The sequence below is a fragment of the Electrophorus electricus genome, chromosome 6 (assembly GCF_041902795.1).
Source record: "Electrophorus electricus isolate QZ-2024a chromosome 6, ASM4190279v1, whole genome shotgun sequence".
In the NCBI taxonomy this organism is placed as follows: Eukaryota; Metazoa; Chordata; class Actinopteri; order Gymnotiformes; family Gymnotidae; genus Electrophorus; species Electrophorus electricus.
The window spans coordinates 2,806,600-2,824,392 of record NC_137502.1 but is presented as its reverse complement, the minus strand read 5'-3'; the positions used below and the strand labels follow the sequence as shown (position 1 = coordinate 2,824,392).

Below are 17,793 nucleotides of genomic sequence, written 5' to 3'. Positions count from 1 at the left end.
CGTTTCTCAGGCGTCTTTTTCCATCAACGTCTCATAACATCGAACCACCAGACACGAAAGCAGTGACACCGCTGAACAAATATGGGCGTTGAAAGAGCTTTATTCCCAATATGACGTGACTAGTAGAGAATTCGCCTGTACTGGCACTAGAGAACCGCCTTGCAGGAGGTGCCCGGTGCACTCAGCTTCTTAGCCCAGTTTGGAGGAAGTCTATTCTGTCTTGTTTGAGGCCTTGCTCCTCTGTTTGCTGTAATCCTAGGTTCATATACTTATTGGACTGGTCATAAGGGGGCCAGTTTACCAAACCGGGTCCATTTGGTGAGCTGTTAAACAAGGATAAAAGTAGTTATTACACATACCAAATTATTATCTTATATATACCAACCAAGAGACGTGCATCTGATCCATGAAGGAAAACATTTAACAGGTTTATATATGCCGTGTCAGTAGGTCATTTAGTCCATTTTAATGGTATCTCCATAGTTAAAGATGTCACTATAGCCAAACTGACCACAAAACAAGACTGTCAGGGTTCCCTTAACCTGAATATAAGACTGGGTTTGGCACGAAGATGCCTGAACTATCTCGATAAATGAGTGAGTTTTTTAAATTGGGAGGTACAGATTACTCTTTCCAGCTGAACATTATTGTACAGTTAGTGGGCACGATGAGAGTCATTAAAAGATATGTATTAACGGAGTATTTTAAAGGAGCAATAAGTAATCTTTTCCCCAGGGAAACAGCCGTTACACTGACACCCAGTGGCCTGGATGTGTCAAGAGTTTCTGTAAACCTGTTAAACATGGTCACCTCCATGTAGGGGACCTGCTGTACAGAGCATAAAGTGGTTAATTTGAGGACTACAAAGAAATTTGATTCTTCAGCACATGTGAGCTTCACTTTATGGAAAAAAAAAGTAAAAACCATAAATAGTAACTTTAATAAATAATGTTTGCTACTTTTGTTAGTCAAATGATTTCATTCTCCTTTAAATCATAAAGCACTTTGTGGTATAGTGATCTGGGGTTGGTAGTTCCCTTGTGCTCACCCTGTGCGAATGAAGTTACCCCAATATCGCATCATGGTTTTACATAATTCATTTTCCTCCTCACTGAATTGTCCTGTGGAAGTAACAATAATAAATTATCATCGTCATCATCATCACATTGCCATTGTTGTGATTGTTATGATAATTATGTTAACTTTTTTCAATATGATAATGAAAGTGTCATCACTATCAACATTCCCTGACATTCTGCTGCATAGACACAGGAGTTATTTTACCGAGCACTTTGATGTGTCCATTCCAGAAGCAGTACCCAAACATGAACCCAACTTCATCACCATGGTCGGCCTTCACGAAACTGGGTCGGATGTCTTTGACAATGCTCGGCCGGTGCTGGAACTCGTACATGTAAACATGTGCGTCGCCGTCTGTTGGTAACCAAAGAGACCCTCAGTTAGCTGGTTTGCAGTCCATCCGACTGTAGACGGCGGAAGCTTCTCTCTGATGTCCTTTACCTCTGTGATAACCAGCCACTTTTATGACTGGGAGAACCATGAAAAAATCCCCCAACATTTCAGTGAACCCATCTCTTATGTCCTCCGGAGTTTTGGCGTTTTTCAGGTATTCGTCTATTATGAGGTCATTATCCGCCAACATCTGGAAAACACCTCGAGTGAGCAGTAGGATCATAGAAGTGAATGTTGGACATTCTAGTTACTCAGGTTTAAAACTTTTGTTGTTATTGTTTTTTTGACAGAGTTATGAGTTTTATATCCAGCAGAGGGAGTCATTTTCTAGCGTATTAGCTTGGTTGACCCAGCTAGAACACTGACTTATCTGCTGAGATGAAGGAACTGGGCAGGACTTTACCCCTTTTGGGAAAAACTGGTCCATCACTGTTTTTACTGCCTGTCTCTCCATTCCCTTGTCCCATCCTTTAGGAGCAAAGTTCTAAAGAAAATAAAGAAAAGAGAACAAGGCACACTAATGAATGCATTAATGGCTTCTCCAGTGTTACTTTCAGCGGCAGCCAAAAATGACGAGAAGTCATGATGATAAATGTCCTGGTTTTGTTACTGGGTCAAAGCTACTTACCAGAGGAAGAATCCAACCAAATTCGTGGTTTGTTACGCCTAAAAGCACAGGAACTTTCAGGAACTCTTTCTTCTTCAGCAGCTCCTCAGCCACGTCTGTGAGGAATTCTCCATCTACGGTGGCTCCCAGCAAGATCTTGTGCTGCAGGAAATCAGTCAGGGAAATTAATCAAACTATACTATATAACTAATCAAACTATACTATATAACTAATCAAACTATACTATATAACAAATCAAACTATACCATATAAGTAAGCAAACTACCATATAACTAATCAAAATATACTATATAACTAATCAAACTACACAACCGAAGTTGATATGAACAGTCACATACATTCTTGTTCACATGCCTAACCATGCAAAATGATAAAAAAGCATTAATAAACTTAATTTTGACAGCAATATTGCATTAATAATCTTACAGCCTCAATACATTAATAATATTTAATTTCACCTCATTGATAATAATAATATATTCCAGAGCATTAATGCATTAATAATAATTCAGTTCCTCATCTCACTTTTTCAGTAGCTTTTATGATGTCCTCTTCTGTTTTTTGCTTCAAACATTCGACAAGCAGCTCTGTGGAGCTGGAGTCACAGTCTGTGGCGTTTGCCACTGCCTACAGAAACAGCAGACACAGCTTTGGCTTCACACCACATGCTAACCATGATTGTACAGCATGTAACTCCACAAACATGACTGTGATCACACCTACGGTCGTGCAAATGCTACATTTAAAGACTGTGAGACACTACATTTGTGAAAATACCCACACGCACTATTTGGCTGTCAAATTTGATTTTTCACAAGCCCCTACTTTTACTGTACACAGTAGCAAATGTGGTTGATGATTTGTATCAGCACCAAACCACAAGAGGTGGAAATCATGACACAAATGCCTCGTGGCATTATCTAAGCTTCTTTTGTTTGGTCTGAGCTGAACACCTTGGCGAAGACCATGGGGTGTTTTGTTGAGTACGTTCCCAGGGTTGCAGCCCCGCTCTGGAAGATGGTTCGCTGAAACAAGCCTTTGGCTAACGGAGACAAGGTCTGCAACACAATCACAGAAATGGCAAACACAAATGATATTATTAATTATTTACATTTATGATATTTAGCTGACGCTTTTATCCAAAGCCTCTTACAATTATGACTGAGTACAACTTGAGTAATTGAGGGTTAAGAGGGTCCAACAGTGGCAACTGAGCAGTGGTGGGGCTTGAACCAGCAACCGTCCGATTACATTTACAAACCCATCTGTATTTATTTAAGTTAATGTAGACATGCACACACACATAAGCTAAATTATAGTATTATTAACGGGTAATTGCGGTCAGATCCATCTGCGTTTTAGAGGTACTTACTAATAGGCACTGATTACACTGTGTATCCTACTCAAGTCAGTGTTAGGCCAAAATGAACATCTAAGCATGCTCAGGTCTGACACAAGTGTAGCGCATTGCCGCATGGCCATACCAACATGGACGTGCTGATTCCTCCCGCCGATTCCCCAGCGATCGTGACAGACTTGGCATCTCCTCCAAAGTTCCCGATGTTCTGCTGAACCCACTTGAGTGCTGCGATCTGGTCCAGAAAACCCCAGTTTCCTTGAGCTTGCTTGTCTCCCGTGCTAAGGCATCACATGCATGTAGAAAACAACTGTCACGGGACGCTTGTTTGTTTGTTAGCATCCAAATGTAATATTGTAATATTGTAATATTAATAACCGTTTGTCTAGCTTGTGTTAATGTTAAAATGGTTATTGTTAAGTGTGTCTGTGTTCATCGTTAATGTTATTTGTGACTGCCACCCTAGTCTTTATGTTTTTGTGTCATTAAATGTTTCACAAGTCGAGAGAGTCTGTGCGTCCTGCTCCATGCCCTGTGGCACTCGGGCAACGTTACAACAACATGTTATATGACCCATATGGGTGATATTTTTTAGATAAAATACAATACACTGAATATTTTAGAGTCCCAGCTCATAATAGCTAAATTAAGTGCTTTTCAAGTGTATTTGAGACAATCTTTGAAATAACACACTCCATTCACCCATAATTAGATAAATGAAATTAAATCACCCATAATAACTTCCTTCTCCTTTGCCAGTTATTTGGACCTGTGACATATAGATCTCATCTAATTCCCAAAAAGTTATTTATGGATACGATCCAGACTTTTTCAATCCCAGATCTGGGCCAACACACATTTGATGGTTTTTAGTGACATTTTTTTGCACTGTGAAAGTAGTACTGATTATTCTGCCCTTCATGTAATCACATAATGGTACTTCTAATACTGTTTTTAGTTGATCTGAGGCCCCATCTCTGGAGAGTAAAAAAACATGATCTATTCTTCAGATGGTTAATCATTTACCCTGTACAGTATGCACGTGATCCAGTGGGATAAACTCTGACGAAGTAACACAGGTGAGTGAGGTGCAGTGGATCATACCTGAAGAAGCCTAATATGCCCAGCCTGTACTGAATGACAACGACAACGATGTTCTCATAGGCTGCCAATACCGATCCGTCATACTGAGCAGCTCCACCCATAAACAAGCCCCCTCCATGGACCCAGAGCATCACCTGTGATAAAACAACGGGAACAGTACAAATTTCGCCATTATTATTGTATTTAAGCAAACTGAGTGTTTTCCACAAATGCCGCAAGCGTTTTTGATTTAGAAAGGATAGAACTGTGAGCAATCGACCAATGAAATTGTATTTCCTTCTTAGAAAGTCTTACTGTTTGTATACCAACATAAACTCACATAGCCTGTCAGTTGTTAAGTGCATTTCACACTTCTTGTGTTCGTGAGTAAGAGCAAAATCATGGATGAACTTTAAAGACCACTGATCTGCGTGCAGGCGAGAGCCCTGCCTGTCTTTGCTTGGCTCGCCGCGCTGTGCGCGAAGCCAAACCTGCTCCCTGAGCACTCGAACTCATGCGGCGCAGTACATTTCTCGGGTTTCACAGATCAGAAGCAGATGCTTCATAAAACAGCTTGTGCTCCCGTCTGTCTGTTCATTTGTTGACTGTACAGGCGTGCGGGGGAAGAAAGGACAACTTCAGAGACATCGCATTTGTTTACATATTTGGCACTGATCAATGAGACAGAGCGCAAAGGCCAAAGTTAGATACTGTCAACAATGATTATGTACCAGATGGGAACAGCGCTCATTACGTGCCAACTTGGATCTCATGGTTGCTAATTCAACACAGATTCTGCTCAGAAAATATACTCACATGCCATTTTGGGAAGTGGGAAAACTGTACTCACAGGTAATTTCTCGGAGCCTGTGGGTTGAGAGGGTGTGTACACATTCAGGTACAGGCAGTCTTCTGAGATAGCAGGGAGAGTCACATTCATGGACATGATTTCTGACAAAGACTCCATGGCATCTGTGTTTTGAAGACACCTTTCATGTTAAAACATGGGGAGAAACACATAAAGCAGAGATGGGAATGACGGTTAGGACAAGAATCAGCGGACAGTGAGGCCAGACGGGATAAGTGTTTGGAATGGGGTTGAGAGGGCAAAAATCGAGCCATTCTTTCTTTTAACTGACCAGGAAAAGCAGATGCCTCCCCCCCAGGGCTGAGTGACAAACTGGGTTAGGGACGATAGTGCGAATGGACCCTGCTCATGTAAAACGAAGTTTATCGGATTAAGTACCATGACCCCAAATAACACCATTTCAGCAGATATTAAAAAAACGAAAAAAAAACTAAGACCTGCTTTCACATACATATTTTAAAATATATACATTTGTATGTATTTACATATATACATGTTTAAAAAATGTTTTTATTCATTGTAAGACATGGTTTGTTGTTTTCATTTAAAAAAAATTGATGTGCAGGCTGCCTATTAAAAAAAAAAAGCTAATTATATTAACTTCAGTTATTGAGTAAAACACGGTTTATTGTCCTGTTAATGTCAAACACCTTCCTGATGCGCAGACCACCACATCTCTACCCGGAAATACAGCAGCTCCCGTCTCACTCTGGTCGCCGAGGGCGATCCAGCTTCCCTAACCCAACCCACCCATTTTTTGTCTGCTCCAATCATCTCCCTTCCTCACCCTTCCTCTTCCTCGTTGTGAAGTACTGTCTGCTCCATGCTGCATATCGAGTGCTTATCCTGCCCTTTTTTGGTTCGCTTTTTATGGATTAAATCTACAGAGCAGGCCTGTGGTAAGAACGGCGGTGGGCTCACATGCGAGGATGCTCTGTGGTGTTTTTCACCCCCTCCCACGGCTTGGCCGGCAGGGGAGCAGCCAGGCGGAGAGGCCCCACGGGAGGCTGCGCGAACGGAATGCCCAGGTACTGCTCCACAACCTTCTCTGAGCCCAGCACTCTCATGTACTGACCACGGACAGTGCCTTCCTTCAGGGCGACCATAGGTCCAGAGCCTGCACACAGTGGGGAGGCAAGGGTAAGAAGGGTCAGAAAGCTCATGCATGTGAAAAATACAGCCGCAAGCGCCAAGATTGGGTTCAAGCATGTATACGGCCCGGGGCCCATTGGGTAGAAGGGCCCCATATGACTCACTTGTCAGCCTTCTAAATCTGGTATCAATCTACAACCTTTTAGTGCCGTGGTTCTCTGTTATTACCAGGACTAGTGAAATCTGAAGCAATCTGTCATGGAGAAATAGTATTTTGCGTTATTGCAGCCGATATTTATGCTGGCATGCCACAACTGCACAAGTCTGTAAAGTTTGAGAAGACAGAGCATTACTGTGTAACTGCTGTTTAAGAATTTAAGATCAATTATTTGTTTTTAGCGACATATGATGGTAGCATGGTTTCCTAATTCTCAAACCTATGAGTTCACTTTTCAGCAGTCAACATCTTTCTGTCCTTAAATGTATACCTGTAAATTTCTGTGTTTATGTGAACTACGTTTCCTGACTTTTGTCTTTTCATGGATTTAAAAGGAAGCCGTACATGTATATGCAAAGCAGTAACCTTTACGCTGGAGAGCCTCCCATTGTACTAAGGAAATATTAGATGGTCTGTATATTTGTGGGTGGATGTGAACTACTTTTAAACACAACATGTAATTATATGCAAATTATTATAAGACCCGATTTGATGTGATTGAATGAAAATCCTAGGACTAGTTCAAAAAGTGATAATTTCTTTTACAATTAAGGAATACAAAAAACTATACATTTTTGAAAAGCAGTTGGAAGTGCAAGGTTGTTAGGACTCCTGCGAGAAACGATTTGTCATGGAACGCTCGCCTCCCACCAGTCACGTGGCTGGTCCGCCACGTGCAGTGGGAGGATCCTGTTTCGTAGCCACACCTGCACACACCTGTACGGTGTTAGTCTTCTGTGTATTTAGACTCGTCATCGAGTGCAGTGTTGTCGGTTATTGCTGACGTAAGGTGTTCATGTTAGTGTTAAATGTGTGGCGTTTGTTTGTAAATCATGTGAGTGCCGTTGTCCTTCTCGACGAAGTCTGTGCGTCTTGCTCCACGCCCTTCGGTACTCGGGCAAACGTTACACGATTTCAATCCAGTTCTATGTTGGAATCATGTTTCAAACATCTGTGAAGTTTCATCAAAATTGGATAAAGCATTCATGAGTTTTAACTTTTTATGCAAAATATGCTAACTTCCTGAAGGATTAATTTGCTTATGTCAGCCTTATTATTTTAAATTTCAAAAAGTTCTTGATAATTATAGAGTTTCAGACTCATAGCATGCAAAAATTAAGGTTCGCATATTATGCAAATAAGCAAAAAATTAAGTGGGAGGGGCTTAATGTTCCATGGCCTTTTTTGTTTGGTTTGAGTCGAGGAATGCGCTGGAAGTGGAATTTTGTCTCCAAGCCTTACATTGTGGGGAAAAAATAACAAACATGTAAATGGATGTGCTATAGCGCCACCATCAGGCCAATGGAGGCTCCAGTAACTCTTACTTTGCCTATTATTGACACATATCAAGCAGCCTTACTGGAGAACTGCAAATTAAAGTTGTGAAGTTGTGTGTGAAGTTTAGTTGTGAGTGGAGTAAATAGTGAAAGCGTATGTTTATGTGAGGTTTGCTGTAGACTGAACTTGGTATTGTATTTTTTGAATATGGATTAAAACACATGGACTGCGATTGTATACGTAGTAGTTAATTTGACGCTGTAGCGGCTCCTGATGTACTGACTGCCTCAAACTTTGCAGGCAACATTAGACTAGACTGTCGGTACACACGTCTGTAAACTTCTGTTTTAATGACAGGTATGTCTGTAAAGTTTTGTGTTTTTCTTAATATTTTTCCAAATATGAATTTAAACAAAAGGCCTGTGGTTAAATGTATGGTAACTAATTTTTTTTTACAGAGTTCTTAAAACAGTAAAAAGTCGCCAACATTCAAAACCAGCATTTGATCCTTTCAGCTATAAACGAAACAGCACCCTCTGAGCCACACTGGTCCAAACCTTAGTCTGTATCCCATAGCAATAAGAAAATTCCCTGGGAAAGATGTGTTGATTACCACAAAAACTGTGACAAATAAAATACTCAAACTCATACATACAAAATGACACTGACCTCAAAGCTGATTAATTGCACTGAATTTTAGTACCACTGCACCAGCCTGTTTTACCTGGAGCTTCACAGTTTTTAGCTGGGGTACCAGGTGGGGTGCGGGTGCCTGCTCTCTCCTGCCCCCTACTGTCCACACACCAGCAGTGTCCTGTGGAGCCGTGGCACTGTTTAGGCCTGTAGTGACCCTCCTCATCGCACTGAGGGCTGAAGGCTCCTATCAGGGGCCTGAGCATAACATTTAACCTCTCCTGTTCACACTTTGTCTTAGGATCTTCTGATGAGAGAGAGAGAGAGAGAGAGAGAGAGAGGGAGAGAGAGAGACAGAAAGAGAGAGAGAGAGAGAGAGAGAGAGAGAGAGAGAGAGAGAGAGAGAGAGAGAGGGAGGGAGAGTAAAGTGATCATATTAGATTCACAATGTCCTTAACAAAGCCACAACTATGCAAACAGACTTGAACAATTTCTGAGAATCACTTCATCTGATACTTTGTAAAATCATTATGCTTCATTTTGATATTTTGCTCTTTAGTATAAGTAATTTTACACCATAGAGCCTCTTGATTTACTAACTGCCGCAAACTTTGGAGGCAATATCAGACTGTCATTACATGTATGTCTGTAAATGTCTGGGTTTATGTGAACTACTTTTCCTGAGTTTTGTCAATTTATAGATTTAAACTCAACATGTGATTATATGCAAAGTATTATGCTATAGGGCCTCCCAATGTAGTAACTGCCTCAACCTTTGCAGGAACATCAGAGTCTCATTACATGTATGTTTATAAATTTCAGTGATAATGTGAATTACATTTCCTGACTTTTGCCCATTTAGGTATGGAAACACAAGACTTGAAAATGATATGCAAATCAGGTAACTGTGCCCTGTATGACTGATTTGCCTCAAACTTTGTAGTTTTCCTCACAATGTTATATTAAATAGATCTGTCCATTTTGGTCAAAGTCGGACAAACTATTATACACTTTCAAGCCATTTGATCATTGTGTTGCAGCCACATACAATCAAAAAGTCAGTATTTTTTGATAACTATTTAGTTTCAGACTTACAATTATTACAAGACCCGATTTGACGTGATTGAATGAAAATCCTAGGACTACTTAAAAAAGTGATAATTTTTTTTACAATTGAGGAATACAAAAAACTATACATTTTTGAAAAGCAGTTGGAAGTGCAAGGTTGTTAGGACTCCTGCGAGAAACGATTTGTCATGGAACGCTCGCCTCCCACCAGTCACGTGGCTGGTCCGCCACGTGCAGTGGGAGGATCCTGTTTCGTAGCCACACCTGCACACACCTGTACGGTGTTAGTCTTCTGTGTATTTAGACTCGTCATCGAGTGCAGTGTTGTCGGTTATTGCTGACGTAAGGTGTTCATGTTAGTGTTAAATGTGTGGCGTTTGTTTGTAAATCATGTGAGTGCCGTTGTCCTTCTCGACGAAGTCTGTGCGTCTTGCTCCACGCCCTTCGGTACTCGGGCAAACGTTACACGATTTCAATCCAGTTCTATGTTGGAATCATGTTTCAAACATCTGTGAAGTTTCATCAAAATTGGATAAAGAATTCATGAGTTTTAACTTTTTATGCAAAGTATGCTAACTTCCTGAAGGATTAATTTGCTTATGTCAGCCTTATTATTTTAAATTTCAAAAAGTTCTTGATAATTATAGAGTTTCAGACTCATAGCATGCAAAAATTAAGGTTCGCATATTATACAAATAAGCAAAAAATTAAGTGGGAGGGGCTTAATGTTCCATGGCCTTTTTTGTTTGGTTTGAGTCGAGGAATGCGCTGGAAGTGGAATTTTGTCTCCAAGCCTTACATTGTGGGGAAAAAATAACAAACATGTAAATGGATGTGCTATAGCGCCACCATCAGGCCAATGGAGGCTCCAGTAACTCTTACTTTGCCTATTATTGACACATATCAAGCAGCCTTACTGGAGAACTGCAAATTAAAGTTGTGAAGTTGTGTGTGAAGTTTAGTTGTGAGTGGAGTAAATAGTGAAAGCGTATGTTTATGTGAGGTTTGCTGTAGACTGAACTTGGTATTGTATTTTTTGAATATGGATTAAAACACATGGACTGCGATTGTATACGTAGTAGTTAATTTGACGCTGTAGCGGCTCCTGATGTACTGACTGCCTCAAACTTTGCAGGCAACATTAGACTAGACTGTCGGTACACACGTCTGTAAACTTCTGTTTTAATGACAGGTATGTCTGTAAAGTTTTGTGTTTTTCTTGATCTTTTTCCAAATATGAATTTAAACAAAAGCCCTGTGGTTATATGTATGGTAACTAATTTTTTTTTTACAGAGTTCTTAAAACAGTAAAAAGTCGCCAACATTCAAAACCAGCATTTGATCCTTTCAGCTATAAACGAAACAGCACCCTCTGAGCCACACTGGTCCAAACCTTAGTCTGTATCCCATAGCAATAAGAAAATTCCCTGGGAAAGATGTGTTGATTACCACAAAAACTGTGACAAATAAAATACTCAAACTCATACATACAAAATGACACTGACCTCAAAGCTGATTAATTGCACTGAATTTTAGTACCACTGCACCAGCCTGTTTTACCTGGAGCTTCACAGTTTTTAGCTGGGGTACCAGGTGGGGTGCGGGTGCCTGCTCTCTCCTGCCCCCTACTGTCCACACACCAGCAGTGTCCTGTGGAGCCGTGGCACTGTTTAGGCCTGTAGTGACCCTCCTCATCGCACTGAGGGCTGAAGGCTCCTATCAGGGGCCTGAGCATAACATTTAACCTCTCCTGTTCACACTTTGTCTTAGGATCTTCTGATGAGAGAGAGAGAGAGAGAGAGAGAGAGAGGGAGAGAGAGAGACAGAAAGAGAGAGAGAGAGAGAGAGAGAGAGAGAGAGAGAGAGAGAGAGAGAGGGAGGGAGAGTAAAGTGATCATATTAGATTCACAATGTCCTTAACAAGGCCACAACTATGCAAACAGACGAACAATTTCTGAGAATCACTTCATCTGATACTTTGTAAAATCATTATGCTTCATTTTGATATTTTGCTCTTTAGTGTAAGTAATTTTACACCATAGAGCCTCTTGATTTACTAACTGCCGCAAACTTTGCAGGCAATATTAGGCTGTCATTACATGTATGTTTATAAATTTCAGTGATAATGTGAATTACATTTCCTGACTTTTCCCCTTTTAGGTATGAAAACACAAGGCATGAAATGATATGCAAATCAGGTAACTGTGCCCTGTAGAGCCTCCTGGTGACTGATTTGCCTCAAACTTTGTAGGTTTCCTCACAATGTTATATTAAATAGATCTGTGCATTTTGGTCAAAATCAGACAAACTATTACAGATTTTCTATGATATGACTTGGAAAAGTCATACTGGAAGCCAGATCATTGTGTTGCAGCCGCATACAGTCAAAACGTCAACATTTTAAAAAATATTTATTTAGTTCCAGACTCTTAGACCTGATTTGATGTGATTGAATGAAGATCCTAGGACTAGTTCAAAAAGTGCTAATTTTTTATAATTGAGGAATACAAAAAAACTACATTTTTGAAAAGCAGTTATAATTGCAGAGTTGTTAGGACTCCTACAAGAAACTATTTAAATCCAATTTTATGCTCCTAAGTGAAAATATGTAGGAGATATACTTGATTTTCTTGAATAGCATCCACTAATGGCTGAATGTTTTGAGAATTGGCAGAATCACAGAGAATCTATCTACAGTATTTTAGTTTCATCACGATTGGTCAATTTTAAATCTGTCAAAATCCTTCTGAAAGCTGAGTGGCCAATTTTTGACAATCACAGTTTTTGACATGTCAGTTAATCCTTACTTTACCTTATATATTATAGCTCACTGATGCAGCATGCAAAGTTTCAACTTGATCTGATGTTGGGATGCGTAATTTCTAGCGTTTATAGTGCCATTGACTTACATTGGCCAAATTCAGTAGACTACATTGTGAAATTTCATCAAAATTGGATGCATTCATGAGTTTCATTCTGTTTATACAAAACATGCTAATTTCCTGAGGGCCTAATTTGTATATGACAGTCATATTGTTTTAAGATTTCTAAATGTATTTGATAATTATTGAGGTTCAGACTCCAAGATTGATACCAAGATTGTTGCGATAGCATGAAAAATTTAGGATTTGTTTGCAAAAGTTGGTTTGCATATTATTTGAATAAGCAAAAAATGTAAGTGGGTGGAGCTTAATGTTTCATGGCCTTTTTTGTTTGGTTTGAGTCGAGGAATGCGCTGGAAGTGGAATTTTGTCTCCAAGCCTTACATTGTGGGGGAAAAAATAACAAACATGTAAATGTGTGTGCTATAGCGCCACCATCAGGCCAATGGAGGCTCCAGTAACTCTTACTTTGCCTATTATTGACACATATCAAGCAGCCTTACTGGAGAACTGCAAATTAAAGTTGTGAAGTTGTGTGTGAAGTTTAGTTGTGAGTGGAGTAAATAGTGAAAGCGTATGTTTATGTGAATTTTGCTGTAGACTGAACTTGGTATTGTATTTTTTGAATATGGATTAAAACACATGGACTGCGATTGTATACGTAGTAGTTAATTTGACGCTGTAGCGGCTCCTGATGTACTGACTGCCTCAAACTTTGCAGGCAACATTAGACTAGACTGTCGGTACACACGTCTGTAAACTTCTGTTTTAATGACAGGTATGTCTGTAAAGTTTTGTGTTTTTCTTGATATTTTTCCAAATATGAATTTAAACAAAAGGCCTGTGGTTAAATGTATGGTAACTATTTTTTTTACAGAGTTCTTAAAACAGTAAAAAGTCGCCAACATTCGAAACCAGCATTTGATCCTTTCAGCTATAAACGAAACAGCACCCTCTGAGCCACACTGGTCCAAACCTTAGTCTGTATCCCATAGCAATAAGAAAATTCCCTGGGAAAGATGTGTTGATTACCACAAAAACTGTGACAAATAAAATACTCAAACTCATACATACAAAATGACACTGACCTCAAAGCTGATTAATTGCACTGAATTTTAGTACCACTGCACCAGCCTGTTTTACCTGGAGCTTCACAGTTTTTAGCTGGGGTACCAGGTGGGGTGCGGGTGCCTGCTCTCTCCTGCCCCCTACTGTCCACACACCAGCAGTGTCCTGTGGAGCCGTGGCACTGTTTAGGCCTGTAGTGACCCTCCTCATCGCACTGAGGGCTGAAGGCTCCTATCAGGGGCCTGAGCATAACATTTAACCTCTCCTGTTCACACTTTGTCTTAGGATCTTCTGATGACAGAGAGAGAGAGAGAGAGAGAGAGAGAGAAAGAGAGAGAGAGAGAGAGAGAGAGAGGGAGAGAGAGAGACAGAAAGAGAGAGAGAGAGAGAGAGAGAGAGAGAGAGAGAGAGGGAGGGAGGGAGAGTAAAGTGATCATATTAGATTCACAATGTCCTTAACAAGGCCACAACTATGCAAACAGACTTGAACAATTTCTGAGAATCACTTCATCTGATACTTTGTAAAATCATTATGCTTCATTTTGATATTTTGCTCTTTAGTTTAAGTAATTTTACACCATAGAGCCTCTTGATTTACTAACTGCCGCAAACTTTGCAGGCAATATTAGACTGTCATTACATGTATGTTTATAAATTTCAGTGATAATGTGAATTACATTTCCTGACTTTTCCCCTTTTAGGTATGAAAACACAAGGCATGAAATGATATGCAAATCAGGTAACTGTGCCCTGTAGAGCCTCCTGGTGACTGATTTGCCTCAAACTTTGTAGGTTTCCTCACAATGTTATATTAAATAGATCTGTCCATTTTGGTCAAAATCAGACAAACTATTACAGATTTTCTATGATATGACTTGGAAAAGTCATACTGGAAGCCAGATCATTGTGTTGCAGCCGCATACAGTCAAAACGTCAACATTTTAAAAAATATTTATTTAGTTCCAGACTCTTAGACCTGATTTGATGTGATTGAATGAAGATCCTAGGACTAGTTCAAAAAGTGCTAATTTTTTATAATTGAGGAATACAAAAAAACTACATTTTTGAAAAGCAGTTATAATTGCAGAGTTGTTAGGACTCCTACAAGAAACTATTTAAATCCAATTTTATGCTCCTAAGTGAAAATATGTAGGAGATATACTTGATTTTCTTGAATAGCATCCACTAATGGCTGAATGTTTTGAGAATTGGCAGAATCACAGAGAATCTATCTACAGTATTTTAGTTTCATCACGATTGGTCAATTTTAAATCTGTCAAAATCCTTCTGAAAGCTGAGTGGCCAATTTTTGACAATCACAGTTTTTGACATGTCAGTTAATCCTTACTTTACCTTATATATTATAGCTCACTGATGCAGCATGCAAAGTTTCAACTTGATCTGATGTTGGGATGCGTAATTTCTAGCGTTTATAGTGCCATTGACTTACATTGGCCAAATTCAGTAGACTACATTGTGAAATTTCATCAAAATTGGATGCATTCATGAGTTTCATTCTGTTTATACAAAACATGCTAATTTCCTGAGGGCCTAATTTGTATATGACAGTCATATTGTTTTAAGATTTCTAAATGTATTTGATAATTATTGAGGTTCAGACTCCAAGATTGATACCAAGATTGTTGCGATAGCATGAAAAATTTAGGATTTGTTTGCAAAAGTTGGTTTGCATATTATTTGAATAAGCAAAAAATGTAAGTGGGTGGAGCTTAATGTTTCATGGCCTTTTTTGTTTGGTTTGAGTCATGGAATGTGCTGAAATGGAATTTTGTCTCTACACCTTAAAGTGTGGGAGAATATAACAAAAAAGTAACAAGCTGCACTGATGAAGACCCCTTTTCTCACCTAGTGCACCATGCTACAAAGTTTGGTCTTTCTGGACCTTACGGTCTCTGTTGCACATTTCGTTTTAGTTGAGAAAAATAGTGATGACAAAAAACACAATAAGGTTTCAAGTACTATGTGCCTGAACCCTAAAAAAAACACTGACATTAGCAACATTTTCGGACGAGACCTCTCTTATCAAGTTAATTCAAAATGGAACAGCAACAATACATTCCTTTAATTCCTGCGATGCTGTAGAACGTTCTGTTCTTCGAGCAACAGAAACTCAGCTGGAAAGCTTCTGCTCTTACCTGTCTGTATGGTTGCTGTCCAAACAGAGACAGTGGCGAAACACAGGACGAGTAATGCTCCTCTCATCACTGCAGCTCTTCAGAGAAAGACAGGGAACGTCAGCAATGCTCCAGGACATAAATACTCTACCCCCTCCCAATCACTTACAGTCTCACTTACACACACACCCCCCCCACCACACACACACACACACACACATACACACACACTCCACGTACACACAAGCTACACAAACTTGCACACATAGACAAACAGACAAGATAATAATGCACACACACACACACTCCACTTACACACACACACACACTCACACACACACAGACACACACACACACACACACTCCACGTACACACAAGCTACACAAACATGCACACATAGACAAATAGACAAGATAAGAATGCACACACACACACACACACACACACACACACACACACACACACACACACACACACACAGGCTACACAAGCATGCACATATAGACAAACAAGATAAAAATGCACACACACACACACACACACACACACAGTCCACATACACACAAGTTAGACAAACTTGACAAACATACACAAACATAGTCAAGAATGCACACACACAGGAGGCACACAGCACATGTGTATGCACACATACAACCCCCCCACAAACACAAACTTAACAGTGCCCTTTAACCTGTTCCTCTTTCACTTAAAAAATAAACCAATTGTCATCTGTGTATACAGTGAATGTACTCTGCTTTTATGCAAACAAAGCAAAATCCAACTCGTGTAGCTGACAGTAAGAGATCTTTCTCGTGAACGCTTCATTAGACACTCAGGGGGGATTCAGTCCCAGTGCTGAATTCAGCTAAGGTCTGAGACTAGCATATGTCCACGTCTCTGTGCTGAGAGGACAGTGAGATGAGACACAGCTAATGTCTGAGGTGTACTACCTTTATGTCATCACACTTTAGCTGCAGTAGAGCTGTACTTTACCAGGGCACTCCAAGTGTGAAGGAGCAGGGGGTCACAGCTGCTAAAACACACTGAGTGTGTACATAAGGGGCTCTGCTCGAACAAAGTTACTCTCCGAACAAAGTCAAAGACAAATCCCTCACTCCCCCAAAATATTCCACAAAATGTTGTTCTTATAAGGTCCTTGGATTACATATTACAAGAAAATCAGTTGTCATAGTCCACAAATGTAACCCTCATAATGATAATGATACGTGGTCAGACTTGGCTCCACATTAGGACCCTAGTGCCCATAACAAAATGGAGGAAGACTCTGTTGTGCGGTCAACTACTGAGAATGTCCAATACATTGCATAAAGCTGTAGTGTGGAAGGGTCACTCTTAATCTCTAGCTCACCTCACATTTAGCTGATGCTTTTATCCAAAGCGACTTACAATTACAACTGAATACAACTTGAGTAATTGAGGGTTAAGGGTCTTGCCCAGGGGCCCAACAGTGGCAACTTGGCAGTGGGGGGAATTGAACTGGCACTCTTTCAACTACAAGTTGAGTACCTTAACCTTTCAGATCATTAAATCATACCATTATACCGCTGAAGTTGTCTGTCATGGGCCTGATTTTAACTTTTTTTTTTTTTTTGATAGTGTGCATTTTTAAAAGTCCAATAAGATATGTAATCAAATGTCACAGCTGGTATTGGGTTGAACTAGTTGAAACGCAGGTGTTATAAGAATCACTGCAACAAACTGCTCTGCTTACTGAACCCTGAACAGTGATGCTTGCGTTATTGTTTTGGTTTTGTGTTCTGCATGTCTGAACTGCAGTGTTTAAGGTTATGACCCAGTGATGATTAACGCTATTACACTGCAGGCCTTCAGTATGGGTAAAAGAGGTAGGAACCCAGTGTGGCGTATAAACCTATAAGGAGGAGTAAGTGGTGGCTTGCTGGTTAAGGTACTTGACTTGTAATTGGAGGTTTTCCAGTTTATGTCCCAACACTGCCAAGTTGCCACTCTTAGGCCCCTGAGCAAGACCCT

The 17,793-nt window shown here is 40.0% G+C and overlaps 1 protein-coding gene across 4 annotated transcripts; it reads right to left on the bottom strand.

The window, feature by feature from the left end:
* Positions 1-84: 84 nt before the first annotated feature.
* ces3 (carboxylesterase 3) lies at positions 85-15,922 on the bottom strand. Of its 4 annotated transcripts, none has more exons than XM_035525188.2 (16): positions 15,804-15,922; positions 13,723-13,938; positions 11,258-11,473; positions 8,721-8,933; positions 6,331-6,526; positions 5,392-5,530; positions 4,563-4,696; positions 3,586-3,739; positions 3,055-3,159; positions 2,627-2,728; positions 2,102-2,242; positions 1,877-1,957; positions 1,522-1,663; positions 1,285-1,434; positions 1,049-1,121; positions 85-323 (listed from the first exon to the last, which is right to left on the bottom strand). In XM_035525188.2, exons 1-16 carry the CDS (start codon positions 15,868-15,870, stop codon positions 182-184), a joined length of 2,271 nt encoding a protein of 756 aa, XP_035381081.1. In that variant the 5' UTR covers positions 15,871-15,922; the 3' UTR covers positions 85-181. The 4 variants fall into 4 exon arrangements, with proteins under 4 accessions (XP_035381081.1, XP_035381082.1, XP_035381079.1 ...); XM_035525189.2 differs by having other exon boundaries at positions 8,721-8,936; positions 11,258-11,470; XM_035525186.2 differs by having other exon boundaries at positions 8,721-8,936; positions 15,804-15,921.
* Between the last annotated feature and the right edge of the window lie 1,871 nt (positions 15,923-17,793).

Bases quoted from the DNA above. Each gene is read 5' to 3' on its own strand.
- ces3 (XM_035525186.2), bottom strand. From the start codon at position 15,870: ATGAGAGGAGCATTACTCGTCCTGTGTTTCGCCACTGTCTCTGTTTGG. The intron at 4,697-5,391 runs GTGAGTACAGTT...GTTTTATCACAG, and splicing joins CAGGCTCCGAGAAATTACCT to GTGATGCTCTGGGTCCATGG. The intron at 1,435-1,521 runs GTAAAGGACATC...GGTTACCAACAG, and splicing joins AGTGGCTGGTTATCACAGAG to ACGGCGACGCACATGTTTAC.